Here is a 25,330-nt window from a genome sequence, read left to right as displayed (position 1 = left end):
AATATATATATATATATAATTGTTTATTTCTTAAAATTTAATTATTATTTCAATTGTATAAGCAAAAATTCATATTAACTAAATCTAACTTAATTTCAATACAATTGAAATATTCCAATAATAATTATTCAATATTACATTGAATTTAATTTTATTTAACTATTCTAAATTAAAACTATAGATATAAATTTAATTTTAGTATTTTCACCCCTATATCGTATCAAGATATAAATTACTATCAATATCGGGGCAAAACTAGGAAAAAAATTTAGGGCAAAGCTAGGAAAAAAAATTTAAGGGGAGTCGAAATTAAATTGTTCATCTTTTTATAATATTTAAAGGATTAAATTATTTTTTTTTACTTGTTCATCTTTTATAATATTTAAAGGATTAAATTATTTTTTTTTTACTTTTAGAGGGCCAAAGTATAATTTTATATTTACTAATTTAAAATTTTATAAAATTTAAAAGGTTAAATGAAACTATTTCCATTTTAGGTAGGGTCGGGCCCTACCAACCCCTTAAATCCGCCTTTGATCAATATATATATATATATATATATATTAAAACAAGTGTACTTAATTTGAAAAATTATTTCTCTTCATCAATGTTTCGAATTGTATTCAATATAAATATATAAAAAGAAAACCTCCAAGTAACATAAGATATACTAAAACAACTCATGAACTAATAATAAAAAAAGGAAATCGAGAAAACCGAAAAACCGGAACGACAATAACAATTATAGAATCAAAGATGGATATATTCCAGTGCCATTTTTTATTTTTGTTATCAGGGCTTGAAAGAAGGAACTTGGTGTAAAGGAGCATAGAAAGTTCTATAGATTAGTCTATTAATGATACTTCTAAAAGGGTCTTCTTCTCGCTTCTTTAACAAGTAACCAATACAGCGTTCAACTTCAGCTTTTGCCTGCAAATATACTTCATTTGCAGATTCTCTATTCTCCACCAAATCTTCCCTTCCTTTCAGCTTTATCGGTTTCCCAAACAGATAGTAAAATCGACCCGGAATTTTCGGTATCATTCCCGGTATGAATATCTCTTGGCTAGCCACCTCTCCCTTTGCTTTATCCCTGCATTTACACCATATTCAACTGTAAATTGCACATAAATGCAGCTTTTTATTGTTGTTTTTCATAGGGTCGTTTAGTATTGCTTCATGTTTTGCATTGTCGGGTTCATATGTGAAGATAATAGTCATTTTAAATCAAAATCGAGCTCCGAAATAAATAAAAGAAAAGATTGATTAGAGGGAGAATAGTGACCTTATTTGTACACCACCGTTCCGAATGACTTCTTTGATTCTATCATTAAGCATAGGGATTTTCATATAGTCATAGTAATCAAATACAACCTGTTAAGAAATAATATGAACACTATATAAATATATAATCGAGAAGGATATTATATTTTTGTATGTACATTTACATGGTTAAAAGACACAGCAACTTACTTTTGCCATATCATCTTCTCCTACAGCCCCGAATGGTACAATGGTTGCCCCAAATTGTGCTGCGAATCTCACAAATTCTGGTTGATTAGGCCAAAATAATTTGTATGCTTCGCCCTGCAATAACGAAAACATTTATAATAGCAAAAATCTTTGCAAGAATTCGACTATTTTTGATATCCACAGTGGAAACACAATCGAAAACGTGTTTGCAACCGGATTGCAGGTTCAAACTTGGTTCCATTGGATAAAGCCTGAACCTTAGTCTCACCTTACGATGGAGGGCCTCACGAGCACCCCCAGGATAAAGAAGAACATGGGAATTTGTAGATAAAGCTTTCAAAAGTGATTTTGGTGAGACAGGCATTGCTCCCATCACTTTCATTAAATCAAAATAATTAAAAACATTGGATGATGTGTGAAAATTTCCCCAAAACAACTCCGGATGGGCCACTCCACGGACCAGGATCTTCTTTTCTCTTAAGAATGCTTCACACAGAGAGCTAAGGTCCATCCCCAGTAACATATGGTTACCTACTAATAACACTGGACCCTCATCTGGAACCCCTGCAAGTCCTTTGACTATCTTCCCGTTTTCCATGGTCGAAAACAATGAAGAACATGAAGCAAAATTCAAGAATCTGCAATTCCAGGGGCAGAAAATATCAACCTGCATAGTCTCAAATGAAGAGAAATCGAAGAAATGATGCAACTTAAACAGTTTTCTTATAAATATATATGTGTGTGAGAGAGAAATATCAGTACAGAGTCTCAAATGAAGAGAAATCGGTGAAATGATGCAACTTCAATAGGTTTCTCATATATATATACATGTGTATATGTGTATATATATTTATATATCTATATACGGATATATATATGTGGTTGGTAGAATTACCCAAATACATTATTGAATGTATATCTGTATTCAGACATGCTGGGAGGCAGAAAATCTTTGGTAAAATCATGACTTTTGGAGCGCCGATATTTGCAGGTACCTTTAATGACAGTCAATAAATTCATGCTGTCTTCCTACACCATCACACAAAAACATGTTAGTCAAAGTCGAGGTTACTCGGACTAGGGTGACGGTGATAGGTATATGTCCAATATAAGCATTTTTAATTTTCTCTGAATCGTTTCAGTGTATTTGGGAGTTTTAAAAGAGCCATCATATCCCCATACTTGGTATCCGACTGTGTCTTGGACATGAACATTTCAAGAGAACAACAACAACAAAATGTTTTCCTTTTTAAACCATGTTATGTGTGCTATACAAAAGCCATCGAGAAGGGAAAATACGCAAAACAGTTTATTCCTATTATTCTTTTAAGGTCTGAAGGTTCCCTCTAAAGGGACTTCGTTACCCTTTCCACCATAGGTTCATCTCAGAAGGGATAAATGCCAACGAGGGTAAATCCACCCTCTTAGAGGAGGATTTTCTGGTTCACTGTCGTACGACTCAGTCCTAGTATTGTGCATACAGCACAAAAAGATTGAATCACTAACTACAGAGATTCTAAACTTGAAGAACATAAACCTAGTAATGAAAGCTTGATTACAGAATCCGAATCATAAGATCTAACAGCAGTAACTTACCATTAAAAGGGTATGGCCATTGTCCTTGAAGATACGAATCATGCAATTTGGTAATAATTTCTTAAGACGAAGTGCTTCTTCTCCACTAGGAAATAGATGATCCTTGTCACTAAAATGAAAAAACCCATCAATCATAATGAAGTTGCCATGAAGTTCAAAGGCAAAGCACATAAATTTTCAGAAACAATTCACCAGAAATATAGAAAGACAGAAAGCACCTATGCTACTTATGATTTTTCATTTTCCTTTAAGTACTCATATCCAACACATATTCAGAAGGGGAATATAAGTCGTGTTGAGTCACTAATTTGTTCAGACTTGGGTGTGAATGTTGAATTCCGGTATTTGTTTATGTTCTTTCTTTCTTTCTTTTTTTTTTTTTTTGTAAAGTTTTCCATGTATTTGGAGAGTTTGAGTTACGTGTCGGATATGAGTGTCCAGCATGGATATTTCAAGCAAAACGAAGAGTCAAAGCAACATAGTCAAGCCATATCCGACTCTATCCCCGAATCTGAGTAGCATCAGCACAGATAAGTGAATAAAGACCTCGCAAGCACTAGTACTTCAGCTTTAACAGCATGGAGACGTGAATTAGTATAAGCAGAAGCTGATTTAATCAACTTCAACTTCCAAATGAGAGTCTCCGTTGGTAAAATATCAGCCAAACCCTGAAAATAAAGCAAGGAAAAGTAGCATTACATGCAATGCAACAAATGTCAGGAAAAATAAATGATAAATCCAATATTTCTTACAGAATAAAACGGAAGCAAAGCAGTGAGGTTGCTAGAAATTCGCTCAATTTTCTGTGTGGGAAGAAGCCTACCTTCAACACCTACTTCTGCCATTTTCAATGGTTCCCCTGATCTCATTAAAACAAAAGCTGTAATCTGAATCAAGTGATTTCAAACTAGCTAAAATTGCCAATGTTGGTGATACATTCAGACTTTGTGTAACAGTCGAACCTGAATGGAACAAAACTGAGCTTTTTGTAATAGGACAGTGGTTATATATGATGTCAGTAGGGAGTCATGGTCTTAGGGCCATGGATTTCCTATTGCCTATGTATTAGTGTTCTACTCGATATAAGTATCCACTCCATTTATAAAGCTTTTGTAGAACACTGGAACCTAAATTGAACAAATCTAAGCGTGCTGTAACTGACCAATGGTTATCTTACATATGATGCGTGCAGGGAGCCGTGGTCTTGGAGCCATGAATTTCACATCTGCTATGTATTAGAGTTCGACTCGATATATAAGTATCCATTCTATTTTTAATATGTGAGACATCTTTTCTATACAAAATCATGAGGTCTAATGGGTCCAAATGGAACCTTACAGGTTGTTATAGATGGTGATTTAATATAGCATGCCACTGCAAGCACTTACCAATCACAAGGCTCAAAAGAAAGGGGATAGTTCTAACGTGTAGTCCATCAGGGAAAGCTTCCAGTATAGGGAGAAATGGTTGCAGCCGAGACCTGCCTAGTGATGTAGCTAAAATGAAATGAAAAACAAAAGAATCCATCAGGTTCACCTCGGCATTTCAGCAACAGAGTTCAGTTCACAACGATTTTAAGAATACTTGATGAAAAAAGAGCAGAAAAAAGGACACTTCTGTATGAAAACTGACCTGGATTTACTAATATTATCACCAAGTCAATACTGGGATTACGAGCAGCAACAGCAAGGGCTAAGCATCCTCCAATGGAATCTCCCACTAAATAGATTGGACAATTCAGACGTGAAGCATGCTCAAGTCTAACGGTTTCTTCAACTAGTTTCACCAGTCCTTCATATTCAAAAGAATAATGTTGATTTTTTGTTTACAAAAGATGCATAGCGATTAAAAATAATGCACTAAATATGGGGATTTGCCAACACGGGTATATTTAAATTTTTTAAGAAAAATGAACCGGACCAACATAGTTATAAACAAAGTGAATAAGCACTCATGCAACTCAAAAAAACCTTCAAGCTTAGGGCATCATTCAAATGCACCTTCAACTTGGATAAAACTTATAAATAAGTCAAGAAAGATCTTGAAAGACAAAAACCTTCAAATGGTGTTCGATCATGGACTGGAATATGAAGGCATTGAACTTCAAAAACCCTGCAGTACTCAACCAAAATCTTCAGTAGAAATTGTTACATTTCCAATAGAACAACTATTAACATAATGCCAGAGGTGAATATGAGTCAGTATAATGTGACAGGAAAGAACTGAAAACAATGAAAACAATTTCAAGACAGTATTTTTTCAGGAAAATGAGTAAGTTAACCCCATTTAAATTAAATTTTCAGCAAGGAAGCTATGAACTGATTTGCCTCTGCTGTAATTCCTGAAAAATTAGTTTGAACTAACCTTGATTGCTACCATTGGAAGGAAATATATAGAATTTGTCAGCCAAAAAAATTAAGGGAAAATTGGTCATAAGTATTTAAGGGAGATAAAACAACTTACTTTCCAAGAGGTTTATGGTGCAAAATGAGGCCCATCCCAACACCATCAAGCCCTACATGCATCAGAATTCAGAAACAAAAGAAGGAAAAATACTAGTTTAAATCAGTAAACTTAAAGTATTCATGGATCTTGGTATAAAATTTTGAAGGGCCAATTATAAGTCGTAAATCTATATATTTTAATTAAAATATTTTGTTATGTTTTTATCAATGTGAAAACATATATGTTAGTACTATACTAAGAAATCATAAAACTTTAGGAATCTAACTTGTGATTTTGAAAACCAAATTATCCAAAAAAAAAAATTCATATTTAAAATTTGTTGCACATTTTTAACAATAATTTAATAAATATCAATTTCATAATAGTAGCAAAAGCATCTTAACTTGCAGAAGCATAAACTATAAAAAGCATACAGGGACATCAAAGGTATTAAAATTCATTTATGACAAACCAAACCAAGTAATTTGAAGAGTTTATAAATAATGATTGGTGATAAAATGAAAAGGTAAATAATTAATCTTTTCTAATTAGTCAACTCCATTCACCCATCAACCGGGAAATATTAAATTTTTGAAAAACTAAGAAAAAGTAATAAACACTGAACTTACCAGGTAAAAACAGAAGAAGAGGAGAATCTTTAATAGGACGGCCACATTCAACAGGGCAAAACCACCTTGGTGGTCCACCATCAGGCTTGATCATGTCCTTTGCAGCATCCACATAATCTTTCACAGTATTAGTTCCATAACCATCATCCCACAATAGTTCCAACTCTTCACAACCCATTCTTTTCTCAGTTCTAGACTTTAAACTCCCATTCCCACCATCAACCAAATACCCTTTTCCCACTACTACAGGAACTGTTGTTTCCTTGACGGAGACCCCATCAGTTGACACTACTGACAACTCGTTACCATCTAATCTCTCAGCTCTCACTCTAAAACGAGGCTTCTTATTTATCCCAAAACAGTGCCATACCGGGCAAGTAACAGCACCAGCCATCACTCTCCTACTAAAACTAAAATATACTTTATAACCTTTAAACACAAATATCTACAGTTCTACACTTGATAAACTTATTGCAGCCTTTCTTCAAACACCAAAAATGCCAGGTTGTCCATAAAATCGAGCAACTTCAAACTCAATGGGAACAACTTGCCAAAAGAACTTGTTGGAACCCTTTTTCAAGCAGAAGAAACAACAACTATAATGTTGCCTAAAACCCTCTAACTGAAACATGTCACACTTTTTATACCAAATATGTATTTTAATATAAATATAAGAAGAAAGTAGAGTACAAGAATGAAATTTGGTGCAAACACCCATATAACAAAACATGGTTAATTTTACACTTTACTGTTTCATATATTTCTATAGTTTATTGTCAAAAAATCATGGAATGACAGCAAAAATGTTTTAAGTTCATAAAATTTTTATCTTCTTTTTACAGGATGTAAAGATATTGTTCTTTTTTTAATAAAAAAATCCCCCAAATTTCCATTAACTTCCACTGGTTTAGCCATGAATAATTACTGTATCAATACACTCATTTGGATGGTGTGTTTAACAGTTACATTTTCATAAAGATGTACAAAAGAAAAAGGGAAGAAATGGCGGGTTTTGGTAGTTGTTGGTAACGGTAAATTAAGATGGGAGTTTCTAGACAAAATCTATAGGAATCAAATCTTTAAATTTGTATATTGATAATCAACATGATTTACATTATTACTGCTCAAGAAATTAATTCCGAAACATATTATGTGAATTATCAGTATCTATTAAAATATTAATAATAAAAATTATACTTTTTATGAATAACAAGAAATTTTTCTAATATTTTTATTCCTAACAAATATTACTCATTCGATTTGTTTTTGGTAAATTCAAGAAGAAGGAAAAATCATAACAGTAATGCCTTTAACAAATTATATATGAACTCTAACAAATTTTTAATTCTTAGATTCGAGTTCTCCATTTACTTGTGCCTAAATTAGCGTGATATATTTGATTGCTAACAGTTTTTCTTAAAATTATTTTACAAATATTTCTTAATTATTAATGCTAAATTTTAAGCACATATTTTTAATTTATATTTAATTTAATTATTCTCATAACATAATTATAAATTAATAATCAATGTTAACTTGGTTACATAGATATAATATTTTTTTTGATAGAAGATATAATAAACTTAAATATCTTTAATATATACAATTATTATCATTATTTTATAAATAATACAACTAAAATAAAAATTAATCGTATCGTATGGCTTTCTATATTTATTAAATATTTTCAATTAAAAGATGAAAATGATTATAATATTTTCTTTTAAATATTCTTGTGCTTAATGAATGAATAGTTTATACTATAAATGCTTCTACAAATAATCCTTCACCAAATATGCACAATAATTAAAAAATTAATATAAGTAAGAAATATACACATTCCCACATGTTTTTAAATCTCATAATAATGAGAAAACAAAAAAAAAAAATTTCTTCTCTCACACTATTAAATTCTTTTTCCATCTTTATATACATTTATAGAAACAACACCATGAATTTCATTTTTTCTCCGGCTTGCATACATTTGAAAATTTAATTTTTTTATAAATAGATTATTTTAGTTTATTAAACTTTCAAAGCACAAATATAAATTGATAAAAATTGTAGTCCATAATCTAAGCGCTTCAAAATATCTTAATTCTCTCACGCTAAAAAGACCATTACTTTCTCACTAATGAAAATCAAAGGATAACATGGTAATAAACATTTTGTAGATTTTTGCTACCAATAAATTTTTTATAAGTTTTAGGTATTTAAAAGATGAAAGTTAAAAAGATTTTATTTTAAAAATTATGATTTTAGCAACTTAAAAGTGGAGGTTTAAGCTTAATAATAATAAGTGTTATGTAATAATTGATTTAAAAAAAATGTTTTATGGTTAAAATTAGTTTTCACATGAATCTTAATATATTTTATTTACACAAATTATATTGAATTTTTAATATAAAATATTACATATACACAATCAACCTATGCATCGCATGAAAATACAAACTAATTAATATCTATTCATCCGATTCCTTCTATTATTTTGTTAATTATTTTAAACATCAATCTTAATTTTTCATTTAATCAATTTATATAATAACTTTTAAATAAGATATTTGATCGTCTTCAATCCTCGAAACTTATTCCATTGTTCCATGCTCAGACTTTGATCAATATGACTTTTTTCAACTCATAGATAAAGTACGTGGACATGCATACACGCATATATTATACATGAATATTTATACTAGATATAAACTTGCAAACTTGATCCCATATTCAAAATGCTTTGCGCTGCTTCACTCGTGAACCATCAGAGAGAGTGGTGTTGCACACCAAGCACCAGTTTCCAGCTACACTAACACTTCGTTAAATGGGAAGATTTTTTTTTTTGTGATTCAAGCCGGTAAAAGTATTATAGAAGACCGAATTGCATTTTGAATCTACTCAAAATATAAGTAAATTAATTCATTTGCATTAAATCAAAAAGCAAATTGATGAAACATTCCCACCGTTAAAAACTGATCTTTGTATGCCAATATGAGATACCCGTACTATACCACACGTCACTGTCTGATTATTCTGTCAACCATTTTATTTTTTAACAATAAAAAATAATGTATTTTTTTTATAGAAATGACCAATTTACTTTTATTTATTTATTTAACATATAAGACTAATTTGACGAATTTTTTAGTGAAAGAGATAAAATACAATCTTACTTTTAATACAGAGACCTCCATAATATTTTTGCCCATTCAAACTCAAACTCCCAAGTGAATATTAGATATGGGTATATGTAAGCAAAGAGTATAATATTTCTTTTTCAAGTCGTTTCTTGTATTTGAATATACAAAAGTGAAGTGCTGGAAATGAATACTTCCGCCTTGGTCCATAAGAAAAACATCAGCTCCAAAACTTCATCTAAATTTCACAATTAAACACAAGGACCCAGAATTTATAAACAATGCAAAAACCAGAAAGTACAGACCAAATCATAGATGGCACCTCCTAAAGGCAACATAATGAACAAACTAAACTAAGATGTGAGTTCAGAATACTCTTAAAATCACTTAAAAGCAGCAAACAACTCCTTAAATAAACATAGTATCAATTTCCCAAAGTATCAACTCGTAGATAAGCATGAAATACGACTCAAAAATCTAACCGGCTACTGTAACTAACCCGGTGCAGCAATTATGATTTCGTTTCTTGCCTCCGGAAACTACTGAAAGATTGACAAGGTGTTAAAGAGATATTTTCCAGAAACAAGACTGATTATGCAATTTGTCTTATTTCTGGGAATTAAAAAGTAAAAGATAAAAAACTTCATAATAGTTTCTATGGATAAAAAACTTCATAATAGGTGCCTGATCTTTTGTCCTAGAAAGCACCTTTTTTTTGGCTAATTGTCCCCGGAGTTATGAACACTTCTGCCGCTTGCATTTCAACCCTAGAGCTTCTTTCTCTCTTTCACCTGATGAATGGCAAGAACATCTTGACCAGACAAAGACGAAAGGTTTATGTACCTCGATCCACTTGACTATGTATGGAGAAATGCTCCAATATAAGAAAAAAAATCATCTTTCGATATATACATGTGTATAAATAAGGATCCCATACACTTCTGGCCATGATAGGCAACCTCAGATGAATAATATGATTCTCAACACTTTACAAAAGGCATGAGCTTTCCACTTGAAATACTGAGACCAACCTGCAGCCTGATAGATATACGATAGAATACAGTTCAAACACTAGTTAAACAGAGAGCCTGCCATGGATATCCAATGGGCAAATATTCTCAAAGAGAAACTATATGATGTTAATCCACGGATCAAAATGAAGATACAATGATTCCATTTTAAATTGACAGAATTAACAGGGAAGAATTGAATTATCAGCAGGCTTCCTCTCAAAAAATCGAATTACCCTCCCCCTTTTTCTTTCCAAAACCAAAATGAAATAAAACATAAAACAAAGTGATACAAGTTTCCTGCTTTTATCATATGACAAATAGTGTTCCCTGAAGAATATACATCAATGTATGTTATTCTGTAAAGAGTAATATAGGTCACTTAACTAACATGTATAAGTCGCAGCTGACTCTCAGAATCAACAAATCACCTGCCTTGAATAACTCTATAATTAAGTACCAAATCCTCGGGTTTCTTCCATATGTAAGCCCGTACAGTAGCTAAGCTCATATCAGGAGATAATACCTGGAACAGATAGTAAACAGATAAAAAAAAGGGGCCAGCATACTGTGATTGAACTTGAACTAACAAGTTGGTCTAAAATTATTTTTCTATGTTTATTTCAAATTCCACAGATTGAAATATTGGTAAGAGAAAATGAGGAAAAAGTCGCACAACTTTGACAGATATGCTCTTAGCCAATGGCATTTTAGCATTCAACAAGCAATTGACTTGCCTGATTATTGCATAAAATCTCAACAGAAGGCCGAAGCTTTTGCCGTGGCTTCAATCCAGACCGAAAAGATCCATCTCCAACTGCCGAATGCTGCAATTGTCCTCCAATTCCAGGAGCAAATGTTCCGACGGTATTTAAATTATCAATTGGTTTGTCAAGCACCATCTTTTCTTTGACATAATTAATAACCTACAAAACCACAACAGAGTGAATGTAGTCTCATCAATATACTGTATATGCGCCCTAAAATAACATTTTTAATAACCTAACAGTGTTCGGACCCTTATTCCTTCTGTGCTCTGAAATATGAATTTATTCTAGAGTATTTACCCGAGTGATCTAAATCAGTATAATAACGGCATTTGCTACCTTGCACAATCAATTTCCATGCAAAAGAAATTGTCTTTTGCAAGTACTACAGAAAACCAAATAGACCTACCTTTTGTGTTCTCAATATACGCGGTGCACTCAACTTCCCCTGTGTGAGGATCTGAACAGCTGAACCTTCACATGGATGAAGGTAGAAGCTGCACCTGAAAAAATGAAAAGGGAATTCATCAAGAGAGAGAAAGGACTGAAAGACACCCTAGTGAACACCGGAAAAAAAAAATATGGGGAAACGAAGGGATATTGACTTGTATTTAGTAGAAATACTATCAATAATGCTCATTATTAGGGTCTGATATCATGCTTTGTGATAGTTTCTTGTTTTTACGATTTTAGCAAGATTAAATAGAGGCTATTATAACTAATAAAAAGTATGGAAAAGAATAAAGTTTTTTTCTCAAAAATTCTCTCCCTTCCTTGGCAAATTCTTTTTCTCCCAAAATTTCTCTTTCTCTGCAAAGCATAAGATCTTATTCTAAACCATTCCTAAAAAAGGGGGGGGGGGGATGAAGCCTCTCAAATCAGCCATGGCAAGTAGAAGAGGTACCATCCTACTTGAGAACCTCCACAACATAAAAATATACTTATATGAGTGCTCCCAATGCTAGACACGAGAAAACCAGTGTGTGGATTCTGGATTCAGGGGCATCAGATCATGTGAGATGTGACAGTGTTTCATAAATATAATCCATGTCGTGATAATGGTGGAAAGTGCTGATGGGTCTCTTTAAGGTGGCTGGTACAAGTTCAGTTATTAACTCAAGGATATAACCCTTGATTCAATAGCATTTGGGCCAAATTTTGATTGCATTATGCTAGCCATACATAAGATTACAAGAGACCCTAATTGTGTTGCTAAATTACTCCCAAAATGTGTGAATTTCGAGTCTTGGACTCGAGGAAGACAATAGGCTATGCTAGGATGTGGATGGGCCTCTACCTTGATGTGCCAAAAAGGCAATCTCAAAAACCAACTTGTGCGGCTTCATCAGCTTATACCAACAAGGGATGGAGCAATAATTTTGTGGCATTACCGATTAGGTTATTTGAATTTCAAGTATCTAGAAAAAAGGTATCTCAATCACTCAACAAAAATATGCTCCAGATCTATTGAAAGAAACATGGAGGCTTAGGTGCAAACCAACAGACACCTTCATGGATCTTGCTAACAAGATGGAAATAGAGTATGGATCATATTTGATCCAATTGAGAAGCATCTAGAACCTATGGATCATATCCTTAAATATCTAAATGGAAGTCCTAGCAAAAGAACATACTCAAGAAAATATCAAACAGAGATGTCAAACATACACAGATGCTGATTGGGCTAGTTCCATGATAGACTGAAGATCAACCACCTATTGTGACACTTTTTCTATAGGGAGCCTGACTACAAAAAAAAACCAAGAAGCAATCTGTCACAGCCACAAACAATAGAAAAGCTGAATTTAAAACATTGTCACATGGCATTTGTGAGTGAATGTGGTTAGAACAAATGTTGAATGTAATAAATATATCTACAGGAAATTCCATGAAACTTTAAAATGATAATAAGCCAATAATAAGCATTGCCAAAAACCCCATTCACCATGATCGAACTGAACACGTGAAGATCGAACGCCACTTCATCAAAGAGAAGATTAAAAAAAAAAAAGAAGAATTCTTAGACTAGTTGATATTGAACCTTTTGAGAATCACACCCCAAAAGCTAGCTATTAAGGTTGGAGAGCCTACATACATATAAACCCCATAAGGAAGTCTCATACATCCCTATGTGGGATCCAAATTCAAACCTTACAATTCCGTACATATCAATCCACCAAGCTCCGCAATTCCAATCCCTACATGGATTAGCTTTGTGCTAGCTTATTCTAGCCTCAGGCCTACACTACACTACCAATGTCACCATCTATCACATTATTGCAATTAAAAGGCGTGAGGACTAGCTAAGTCTCATACCAATTAGTATGAGCCTTTGGAGAACCACACCCAAAAGCTAGTGATTGAAATTAGAGAGCCTATGTCCATTTAAACCCTACTAGAAAATCCCACACTTTGCCCCACAGCTTGCAGTTGAGTACATATCACTAGTCTATATATTTCCGTGCCACCAAACTGGAAATGGCATTATGTTGAAATATTTTTGAGAACTTTAAGTCCAAGCTGGACGTGATAAATATTTTTGAGAACAGGCTTTTTCTATTCCGTCTTATTCATTAGAAATTACATAAATATTTATACACATAGTAAGCCTAACTTAGGAAACTCTATACTAGGAAACAGACTAACTCTAGGGATGCTGTCTAAAAAAAACAGCCTTAAAGTTAGGGATAGTAATCAGTAAAATATTTTCAGAATCCTATCGATACACTTAAATATTCCTTAATTAGTAAACTGTAATCGACACTCCCCTCAAGTGGGAAGTGGATATCATCCATTCTCACTTGCTTACTAGTTTTGAAACAACTTTCCGAGACAACCCTTTGGTAAGTATGTCTGCTAGTTGACCATCGGTGGACACAAATGGAGTGCAAATTAAGCCACCGCCCGTTTTTCCTTTATAAAATGTCTGTCAACCTCAACGTGCTTCGTACGATCATGTTGAACTGGATTATGTGCAATATTGATAGCAGACTTATTATCACAATACAACTTCATTGGACCTTCCCACTTGAACTTCAAATCTTCCAAAATAATTTTTAGCCATAATAGCTCACAAATTCCAAGAGCCATCGCCCTAAATTCAGCTTCGCACTAGATCTAGCCACAACATTCTGTTTTTTACTCCTCCAAGTCACAAGATTGCCTCCTAGGAAAGTGCAATAGCCCGAGGTTGATCTTCTATCAACCATAGACCTTGCATAATCTGCATCAAGATAGGCTTCAAGGGTTAAATTCTCCCCTTTTAAATAGGATTCCTTTACAGGCGTGCCCTTTAAGTCTTGTAGAATTTGATACACAGCTCTAAGATGTGATTCTTTGGGGTTGTGCATAAACCGACTTACAACACCGATTGCATAGGCAATATCCGGTCGGTATGAGACAAGTAAATGAGCTTCCCCACAAGTCTTTGATATGAACTTTTATCAACTGCTGCATCTTCTAGTGCATCTCCAAGTCTGTGATTCACCTTTATGGGTGTGTCTGCTGGTTTACATCCCAACTTGTCTGTCTTTGTCAACAAATCAACTATGTATTTTTGCTGAGATATGAAGATTCCTTCCAGAGAGTGTGCCACTTCAATACCAAGGAAATATTTTAACTTTCCGAGTTCTTTGACTTCAAATTCTTTTACTAGGCATTTCTTTAAATTCTCCATTCCTTCCGTGTCATCACCATCACTATAATGTCATCTACATAGACTAATAAAGCAGTCACTCCCCCTGAAGATGAGTGTTTTACAAACAGAGTGTGATCTCCTTGACTCTGTTTATACCCCAACTTGAGCATTACTTTGGTAAATCTTCCAAACCAAGCCCTCGGGACTGTTTTAGTCCGTACAAAGCCTTTTTAGTCTCAAACTACCATCCCAGATTTGGACCGAATCTCGTGGAACATTGATATATACTTCCTCCTCAAGATCACCATGTAAAAAGGCGTTTTTTATGTCAAATTGCTGTAATTTCCAGCCTCGGTTGGCAGCTAGTGACAACAACACTCTCACAGTGTTCATCTTTGCAACAGGGGCAAATGTCTCAAGGTAGTCTACTCCATACATTTGAGTGTACCCTTTAGCAACCAATCTTGCTTTGTACCTCTCCAAAGAACCATCGATTTATACTTCATTGTGTACACCCAATGACATCCCATGGTTTCTTTCCTCTCGGTAATTTCACCAAGTCCCATGTCTTATTTTTTCAAGAGCTTCCATTTCAACCTTCATGGCATTTTTCCAATTCTCATCTTCTAATGACTCGGATCTTGTTTTGGGAATGGAGATAGAATTTAGGCTAGTAAGAAACGCTTTGTGGTTATGGGACAAATTTTTGTAAGACAAAAATAAGTACAAGGGATGTTTTGTATGTGCTCTAATCCCTTTTCTAATAGCAATGGGAAATTCATCTAAATTTTCAGTAGTTTCAGTAGTAGGTTCAGCAATTACCTCAGGTTGTATAGGAGGAGAAGATGATTGAACTTGCACCGTGCCTTCTTCCTTGAGTAAACCAAGAAAGGACTAGTGTCCTGAATCCCTCTTTGTGATTTGGGTGTATTAGGCTCTGCTTCAGGTTGCTGGACAGGAGCTGGAATGTGAGTGTTTGGTTGCTGGACGGAGCTGGAATGTGAGTGTTTGGCTGCTGGACAGGAGCTGGAATGCAGTGTTTGGTTGCTAGACAGAGCTGGAATGTCAAGAAGAAAGATTCTCTGTCCTTATCTTCGTGAATAAGATCTCCCCGAAGATAAGGACGAGTAAAGAAATTCTCTTGTTCTGCAAAAGTAACATCCGCTGATACATAAAATTTTTTGTGGCTGGATGATAGCATTTGTACCCCTTTTGAGTGGAAGAATAACCGAGAAAGACACACTTAACAGCTCGTGGATTAAATTTTCCTCTATTTTGAGAATGTACATGTACAAAGGCAACACAACCAAATATTTTGGGAGGAAGGCTACTTGAAGTACTAAAATCAGGAAAGAATTTTGCTAGAACTTGCATAGGACTTTGAGATTCAAGGACTTTTGTAGGCAATCTATTTATCATATGAGTAGCAGTTAAAACAGCCTCCCCCCAGTATTGTTTAGGGACATTTTTTTGGAACAAGAGGGCTCTTGTAATAGCTAAAATGTGACCATTTTTTCTTTCGGCAACACCATTTTGTTGGGGTGTGCTAACACAAGATGACTCATGTATAATGCCTCTTTCTTGGAAATATGGTGAGAGAAACTGATTGAAATAGTCCTTGGCATTGTCGACCTAAACCTTTTATTTCAACTCCAAATTGTGTTTTAATCATGTTGTAAAAGGTTGGAAAGACAGACCTTACATCAGATTTCTTTTAAAAGAAATATTCAAGACACACGGTACAATCATCAATAAAGGATACAAACCACGAGCCCCGAAATATTTGAAATAGTGGATGGTCCCCAAACATCACTATGAATAAGAGTAAAAGGAGCGGATGTTCTTTTATTGCTTACCGGAAAAGAGGTACGTTTATGTTTTGCAAGTTCACGACATCACAATGGAATTTTTCAACAGTTAATCCTTTGAACAATGAAGGAAACATAATTTTGAGGACTCTAAACGATGGATGACCAAGGCGGAGGTGATGGAGCCAAATTTGGTTTTATTGGTTTTAATAGATTCGGATATGAAAGATAATGGTGAGGAATTGAGCACTAACTTCTCCATTGGATTCCTCAAGATAGTATAGGCCATTTACTTCCTTAGCATGTCCAATCATCCTCCTCGTATTCATTCTGAAAAAGACATCGATTGTGATAGAAAACCACACTACAGCTTAGAGTCTTTGGTAATTCTTTGGATGGATAGAAGATTGGTAAATAGTTTTGGAACATGAAGGACATTTTAAGAGTAAGGGTTTTGTTTATAACAATATCACCTTGACCAGCCACTGTGATCACAGAACCATCGCCTCTTGTTATCTTTCTACTACTAGGACAAGGTGTATATGAAACAAATTTTTGTGAGGAGTGGGTCATGTGGTCTCAGAGCTCTGAGTCAATGACCCAAGAACTTTTTGTGGGTATATCCGAGATTTTAGAATTTTGAGAAGAGGATATACCGAAAAACCAAACCACTAGTACCTATTGAAGGAGATTTTTCCAATGATCTCAGCAGATTCTTCAACTTCTCAATTTCTTCTTTCTTGAACTCAACAGATGATTCTTGAGAATTCCCTTCTCCAGTGTTGCTGGTTTTGACAATTTCAGCCATGTTTCTTTTGAACAAATTCTACAGGCTTGAGGGTTGATCGGGAATGAGAAGAAGTTGCCAGACAAAGAAAAAAATCCCAGAATCTGAGCTAAAAAAACGGCTCTAATACCATGTTAAGAACAGGCTTTTTCTATTCCGTCTTATTCATAAGAAATTACATAAATATTTATACACATAGTAAGCCTAACTTAGGAAACTCTATACTAGGAAACAGACTAACTCTAGGGATGCTGTTTAAAAAAAACAGCCTTAAAGTTAGGGATAGTAATCAGTAAAATATTTACAGAATCCTATCTGATACACTTAAATATTCCTTAATTTGTAAACTGTAATCTGAAAATAACCCAACGTGAGGGGAAGCGTGGGAATCAAGGGACATTGACTAGTATTTATAAAAATCTTTTAGGAGCACTTATGTTGATTGAGGTTTGGTAAAGATGTTCTTGTAATAATTTATTTACTAGTGGTTGGTAAAGATAATTTAAGAGTAATTGCTGCATTTTATAATAATCCCCATTATTAGAGCCATATCAAGCTTTGGAATAGTTTTGGGTTTTTAGGGTTCAATCAAATATAAATATAGGCTATTGTAACTAAGAAAAAGTAAAAATAAAAATAAAGATAAAGATATTTCTCTCTCATAATTTTTCATTCTCTCCCTCGAGAAACTCTTTTTCTCCAAAATTTCTCTTTCTCAACAAAATTCATATTATCCACATGGTTCTTGATGTCGAGCGACAATGTATGGGAAGCACATTTCCTTTTTCTAAATCAAGAGAAAAGCAGATGTCCACAAGAAAAGTATCGATAAAGGCTATAACAAAACAAAAACAAAGAAAGCTAACACTTCCAATTAAGTTCATCTCTGTGTAGCAAGCCTATTGACAAAAAGAAGTCGACCAATAAGCAAAGGAAAGTTTAATGAGGTTACAGAAGTTACTTGGTGTTCTCTCGTGATGGGAGCTGATTATTCAATACACAGTCCAAAACCCACCATGGGAAGTCCTTCTCATCCTCAATACCATCCAATTCAGTAATTTTCTTTCTCCAAGGACCTCCTTGAGAACCTTCAGTGATAATTGAAGGAGGGGAAACTGTAGACAACTCAAAAGGAGGATAGACTGTGAAGTCATTAAGAGCATTTCCATCCACCTCAATTCTTGAATGAGCAAGACTTCTTGGAGTAGTATCTTTTCTTGATAAAACATTTCCATTAGCTGGAGTCTGCAAGCCAAGTCTTTGCCTTCTTTTGGTCATCCAATGAGCCAACAGACCTTTAAGGGTTTCCCGGCCTAGATTAACCTGCCAAAGAAAGTCAAAACCAGATGAATGCAATAATCACAGATTTCTCACATATACTACATCAAAAGATTGCCACAATCAATGGAAAAACCTAATACCTTATCATCCTCAGACTTGCCAGTTATATTCAGATCAGCAGAATACATCTCTGCAGAAAAACATTGGGGTGTGTCCAAATGAACAGACAAGCTTCCAAGTCGGGCATCCAGAGTGAACCATGAAGGGATGCTTACCTAGAATGGTTTTAAACAAAAATCAAGAGTAAATTCCAAAAAGAAAATTGAATTATATTGAAATGACTTAACTTCAAATAAATAGTTACCGCACCATCTCAAACAACTGCTCCTTTTTCTCATCAAATGAGACCTGGGCATTGAAATTAAAGAAATATATAAATGCATACAACTAAAAACATAACGGTGCATGTACAAGTGCGTTTATGTGCACCCAACCTGAAAGTGAAAGCAAAGGGCAATCCACTTCTCTCAAGAAAGAAAGATGGAAAATGAGGAAGAATCTAGTTCACCTGTCCATAGTCCTCGATCACAATACCCTTGATTATATCCCAGAGCTTTACTGAACCAGCAGTATCCTGTTAAGGAAGCATAAATATAAAAAAATGGAACTAAAACCCAACAAATATAGGTACTGCTAAATTTACCTTAGTCAACACATCCCTTCTGTTATTTAAAATTTCATGCTGAACTATTGCTGGAGTTCCAGGAATAGTAAAGATTGGCTCTTTATAAACAGGAGCCTGCCAATACCCAATAATGTCTGAACATCAGTAAAGGGAAAGGGATAGACAATCACTGCTACAACAAATTCCACAGACAGCCAAACTTCAAAGAGATATCCATTAAAAAAGTTAATAATAAACCAAAACATTTCATGGTTCATGAAAGAAAGTCTATTACTTGTTCTGTGTTTTCTAGAGGTTGGTTGAACAAGAAACATATGAAACAGAACCATTAACAGCTCAGTGAGAAGCATCAAATTCACTAAAATGCAAGTGTATAAGAAGAGATTTTTTATGATAAGTGAAGTGATTTGCTGTAATTTCAAACACATAAACATTACATACACAGACACTACACTTACTGGGGCTGTCCCTTCTAAACAAACTCTTGCCCTCGAGAAAGACAAGTTTCCAGCCAAGAATGAACCACCTCTTTGAAAGACCTTCTGAGGATTTTGTCCTTCAGCAGGCCATCTATGAACTGAAGAATCTGTTGTTGCAACCCATATACTATCATCATTCAATGCCAACTGCAAAATTGGGTGTTCCTTTTTGCAAAGCAATATACTTTCTCTTGTTGTCAAGTCTGTCAAATATAACTGATGTAGGTAGAAAAGTAAGCACAAGTCGTGAGTTGAAGCTAAATGTTAGAGGTAGAAGACACGGATGAGAGGAATTGTCAAGATCAATAACCAAAAAGATTTAGATGTTTGGCCATTATTTGACATCATAATGATTTAGAAGTTATTTAAGCTAAAACAGACATTATCAAGTCTTAACATTAAATTTCATCCAGTTAAAGTTAAAAAGTTTTATTTCGTTTGTTGGTTCATTAATTTGGTAATTTTAACTTTTACAGGAATTGAAAATTTTGATGGTAGGAATCATATTTACTTGAGTTTTCCTTATTAGGTTTTTATTCATTGTTTAGATGATGTAATTTTACCAAGTCAAACTTGAAAGTCTCCTACTTTGCATCACATGTCTTTGTATGAATATTATTACTTGAACTCCATAAATTAGCATGATTAACTTCATTCACTAAAAAACAATTGTATGAGAACTGCAGCAGCTGTTGTGCCAATCCTTGCCTAGTGCAAAGCTTAAGAAATTCTAGATGCGAAACCTATACCTTAATTCTTCTTCTTACTATATTACTTCAGGCAATGGCTTCAATCTTACACCAACCTTAAATCCTTCTAACTCCACTCACGCAAATTCATTATCAAATTAAACCCTTAACCATTAAATTAACACCTGTGAGTACTGTTAACAGTAGCAGCATATCCCAATCTAAATCCCATTACCAAAACTCGAAAGCAGCATATCCCAATCTAAATCCCATTACCATAACTCGAAACCCCTAATTATTATTGTAATTTCCAATCCTTTAGTCTAAATCAAGCCTGAAATAGTAATCAGCCATAACCCTACATCAGCACAAAGTACTAGTCAATTTTCATATCAAAACATTAGCAAAAAAGATATACATGTCCATCAGATAGGTTTGGCATGAATATGTACTTACAGAAAGATCTCTACCACCACTGTAAACATGACCAAATGTTGGGGTGCTTGCAAGTGCCCAAACAGAATCTGTATGCACCGCATAAGAGTGCACGCAACGTTGCTGACCAAGATCCCATAGCCTACAAAATAGAATTAGCCATTTAAAAGGCAATGCCTTAGATTCTATATGGTCAAAAATGGCATGTGGTTATATAACAGCTAAACCAACAAATTGTGTACCTGATCATAGAATCAGAGGACCCAGATAAACAATATCTGAAAGAAAACAAAATATCTGTCAAAAACATCACTGGTTAAATAAATAGAGCAGAAGAGCATGCAATCAAATAACAGAATTCACCAGAAGAAAATCAAGGGAATGACCCATCATACAACAATAAACTTCTAGATATGTCCAAAGAAAATTATTCATTCCAATTTCACTAGAAAGCCATATTGCAGTTGAAAACAAATGCAGACAAGTACATCTGATCTGCATAGAGGCATAAGCCCATAACAAGGTTCAGTTTCCTCAGTTCACCCACCCTCATTGTTCTCGAAATAGCATCCAGGGACAATTGGAAATGCACCAAAATTTTCCAATCAACCAACCAGTTTAGGCCAGTACTAACTGTTCCGCAGTTGCAAGATGAATTATCAGACAAAAAAAATGCTTCTTGTAATGCATAATAAAGCTCCAAAACTGTAAGGCCTCCAACTAACATCAAGCAATTTCTACTTCAAATCATAACTAAGGGCTGCAGAGCTGAACGTATTGCACCCACCTGCCAGTAGAATCCAGAAGGAGAGCCCTGGTGTTATCTATATGCCCTCTTAGCTTCATAGTCTTTGAACCAGTTCTTGGATCCCAAACTCGCAAAACCTATATGTAAGTGAGGTAAAGATAAGACAATCTCTTCCAAAATGTCATAGGTGGAGAGAAACATGATATTGTCAGAAAACTTGAATTCAGTAAGAAGCGCAAACTACCTTCTCAGTTCCACCAGACACAAGAAGGGTTCCATTATCATTCATTGCCAATGCATAGACCGACTCTTTGTGGCCTTTGGCAGTGATGGGGACATATCCATGACACTGCATTGTGCTTGCATTAATGCTGTTATTCGAGCTAACTGTTCGCAAACTTGATATTGTTAATGGATTAGCAGAACCATTGATACCAATGGAACAATCATCTTCCATTACATCACTTGACTTTGAAAGTGGAGTAACCGCAGCTTCAATATCCCATATGAAAACCTCCCCACCAAGACCACCAGAAGCAACCCAATTGTTCTAAAAAGTATGACACTAAAAGAGAATCAGAATGTGACTTCTATAATCATAAACACCATACCTTGAGCACAACCTATGCTGCCAAATTAAACACAGAACACTAACAATATAGCACTCAGAACCTTTCATCCATGCAGCTAACAAATTCAAAGAAAATATTGCATAGAAATTACATTTTTTTCAGCTGCAGCTAAACATGTAACATAGTCAGAGTGTTGGCGGAGAGTCCTGGTACAAGTTCCATCAGACAAGCAGTTCCATGTCTGGGTATAACCAAGGACAGAGCATATCAGTACTTGATGCTTAGTCAAAAAAAAAAAAAAAACAGCCAGAGGTACAGCATTAATTAATAGAAAACCTTCAGTGTGGTGTCTGAAGAGCAGGAAACAAGTGTATTGCCACCAGCTATTACAGTATCGTTTACCTGTATAACAAGAAAATTGTTTTATGCTCATTCATAACTTAGGCAGTAACAGAGATATGTTATATATGTGTAAGATGATTGGATGGTGTATTCTGCTAACTGAAGGAAACAAAAGATAAAAGAGCACTCAACATTTAAATTGACTATTGATGTAAGTGAAGTGCAATTTGATTATAAATCAAGATATAGTTCTACTAGATCAAAAATTGAACATAAATTAAATCTTTACAACTTCTAACAGAAAGTTATCAGCTAAAGTATGTTGGTCATGCACAAATCCAAAAGTAAACTGTCATAGGCAAAATAGAAGGTACCCAATCAACATGTGACTCAAATGTGGCAGAGCAAGTGGCAGCATCTTTACCCAGTGCCCATCTCTTAAGTGTGCCATCACGGCTTCCAGTGAAGAGATAGTTACATCCATCAGAGGCAGACGACTGTAGGACAGCTAAACAATTTAAGCCAGCACAATGCTGCTAGACAACATACCAAAGTGCAGAAACATCAGTACCAAGCGACTATACCCAATATAAACCAATAAAATGGTTGAATACAATCCAGATAATGGCTTTTTGCTGAGAATATAAACTGAATTAATAGCAGAATAATTCGATTTGATTGTACAAAAGATCCTAAGTTAATTATGGACATTTAATTAATATAAATAATTAATAACTGAGAACACAGGCATCATTTTCATTTAATATAACGTGCTTCCTAAGTGTAAAAAGCATCCAATTTTGACACTGGGCAGTACTAACTCAGAGAAGGAAGTTGTCAAGTTTGACCCAAATAGATTTTAAAATTAAAAGTTTATAGGCATAGCAAATATACAATAAGCATTGCTTACTCAATACACAAGCTTTCTAGAATTTTATATATTCATTTATAGTTAAAGTTACCAGGAAACAAACTAAAAATGCAGACTAAGAATCCTGATAAAATCTAAAAAATGTAGACAGCATTATAGTGAAATATAAAGATAAACAAACTAGAAACATAATAAAATCTAAATAAGCAAGTTCCTTGAGATTTCCAAAAACACATCAAGCAAGACTACTTGTCTACTTCAAAAGAAGGGGGGGGGGGAGGAAAAATATGAAGGGATTTTTAAACCATAAAAAGAAATAACCTTTCTGTCATTGGCATCGCTCAATACATAGGTCAGTCGCTTTTCCTTACGCAGGTGGTTAGAATTGCCATTGTTCGCTGCACTGCCCACTCGATGCATTGCAGTGAACTCTACATAATCAGTTAAGTGAAAATTTAAAACTTTACCACCTTCAATGTGGCTAAATACTAGAATCTTTGAATACAATAGATTAAGTAGATAACCTATCTTGTGCAACCCTAAACTCAATTAAACAAGGACAAAAGTACCTCAAATTTACCAAAATAGACCACAGTTATCTACCTTTAACTGGTAATTAATATTTCTTTAAAATAAAATAGTAGCAACCCTTCCACATGATTCTGCCAGAAAAGATTCGATCATTCAATGAACACACAATTAAACTCTAAATTAAAGCCAAATTTCGTCTCAAAATGCCAATTAAATATACTAAATATCGTAGCAGCTTAAAAGTTACTACAACCTTAACCATTTCAACTAAGAACTAACATTTAGATTCTCATCGAAAATTCAAACAAAATAGACCTACATGATCAAACTAACCAATTAACGCCAAAAAATGATCAAAGAAATACTACAGATTCAACAATCTTCCCTTAAAACTAAAAATTAAAAAAAAAAGTCAACTAAAATAAATTCATAAAGAAACAAACTAAAAAAGATCGGTGAGAACGTGAGAAATCAATGATCGTAGAGAGATTATTAAAAAATAAAATGAGAAAAGAAGTGAAGCTTTGAACTTACCGAAGGAAAAAGAAATCAAACACGTCGATGAAAATCAAATGGTCAACAGAAAGATATTAAATTAAACCCTAAAAGGAAAAGAATTGATACGTAATTCGACAGCGTTTTCTTGATATTGATTTTGATCTTTTTTCCTTTATTGCTAAAAAATGAGGGAAGAAATCTTTATAGAAAAACTAAACGGGAAAACTGCAGACTTAAAAAGAAGTCTAAAAGGAGTAGAAGTCTACAAGAGGAGTGGGACTGTGGGCTGTAGGTTTTTTTATAAAAAGATCCAAAACTTTTAATTATTTATAAAAATGACCCATGCTGAGTAAATAACCCGTTTTGAACATAAAACTGCGGTGTTGCCGTTGCCATTGGCGGCACTATCTATCACAATGACTCAATAATTGGCCCATACAATTATGATTTCTTTGGATGTCGTCAAGAGCAGCGATGACACCAAAAGAAATCAAATTTTAATTTCACGAGCCGATCATTGAGTGATTGTGATACGTGGTGTCGCCAATGGTAATAGCGGCACCAAGATTTATTATTCAAAACGGGTTATTTAGGTATATGATTTTCAGGGCGAGTTATTTTTGTAAATAATTAAAAGTTTTAGGTCATTTTTATAAAAAAACCTATAAGTTGTAGGGACCATGAAAAATCTAAGTAATTCAAACAATTTTTTTAAAAAAGTGATTATCCAATCTAATTTATTTATTTTTATTTAATTCATAGTTACTTCTAATCTATATCTATTTTTCTATTTAAATTTTTATTTAATTGTTAAATTAACAAAAGCTTAGTATTTTTATTAAAAACTCTATCACATGTCGTGAATCCATAACTTTTTAGGGACTGTAATTTAATTATTGTTTTTGTAGATTAA

The 25,330-nt window shown here is 34.0% G+C and overlaps 2 protein-coding genes across 7 annotated transcripts; both read right to left on the bottom strand.

Moving 5' to 3' along the window:
* Positions 1 to 591: 591 nt before the first annotated feature.
* LOC108468265 (phytyl ester synthase 1, chloroplastic-like) lies at positions 592 to 6,747 on the bottom strand. The gene is made up of 13 exons (XM_017769156.2): positions 6,144 to 6,747; positions 5,533 to 5,584; positions 5,126 to 5,181; positions 4,702 to 4,860; positions 4,458 to 4,565; positions 3,822 to 3,928; positions 3,616 to 3,737; positions 3,070 to 3,178; positions 2,369 to 2,502; positions 1,742 to 2,111; positions 1,474 to 1,587; positions 1,286 to 1,374; positions 592 to 1,093 (listed from the first exon to the last, which is right to left on the bottom strand). Exons 1-13 carry the CDS (start codon positions 6,535 to 6,537, stop codon positions 793 to 795), a joined length of 2,115 nt encoding a protein of 704 aa, XP_017624645.1. The 5' UTR covers positions 6,538 to 6,747; the 3' UTR covers positions 592 to 792.
* Positions 6,748 to 10,377: 3,630 nt separating this feature from the next.
* Positions 10,378 to 24,684, bottom strand: LOC108469847 (uncharacterized). 6 transcript variants are annotated; one of them, XM_053017986.1, is made up of 19 exons: positions 24,454 to 24,684; positions 23,992 to 24,050; positions 23,710 to 23,819; positions 22,892 to 23,053; positions 22,512 to 22,577; positions 22,327 to 22,416; positions 21,848 to 22,153; positions 21,643 to 21,740; positions 21,098 to 21,133; positions 20,877 to 20,997; positions 19,711 to 19,947; positions 19,271 to 19,366; positions 19,136 to 19,201; positions 18,937 to 18,975; positions 18,708 to 18,842; positions 18,248 to 18,609; positions 11,464 to 11,557; positions 11,025 to 11,213; positions 10,378 to 10,813 (listed from the first exon to the last, which is right to left on the bottom strand). In XM_053017986.1, the coding sequence occupies exons 3-19, from the start codon at positions 23,806 to 23,808 to the stop codon at positions 10,715 to 10,717; spliced, it is 2,295 nt and encodes a 764-aa protein (XP_052873946.1). In that variant the 5' UTR covers positions 23,809 to 23,819; positions 23,992 to 24,050; positions 24,454 to 24,684; the 3' UTR covers positions 10,378 to 10,714. The 6 variants fall into 6 exon arrangements, 5 of the variants coding, with proteins under 5 accessions (XP_052873946.1, XP_052873945.1, XP_017626400.1 ...); XM_053017985.1 differs by lacking the exon at positions 23,992 to 24,050 and having other exon boundaries at positions 24,454 to 24,681; XM_017770911.2 differs by lacking the exon at positions 23,992 to 24,050 and having other exon boundaries at positions 22,892 to 23,050; positions 24,454 to 24,678.
* Positions 24,685 to 25,330: the final 646 nt, after the last annotated feature.

The sequence above is a fragment of the Gossypium arboreum genome, chromosome 8 (genome assembly GCF_025698485.1).
Source record: "Gossypium arboreum isolate Shixiya-1 chromosome 8, ASM2569848v2, whole genome shotgun sequence".
Taxonomy (NCBI): domain Eukaryota; kingdom Viridiplantae; phylum Streptophyta; class Magnoliopsida; order Malvales; family Malvaceae; genus Gossypium; species Gossypium arboreum.
This window is presented reverse-complemented; position numbering and strand designations above follow the sequence as displayed.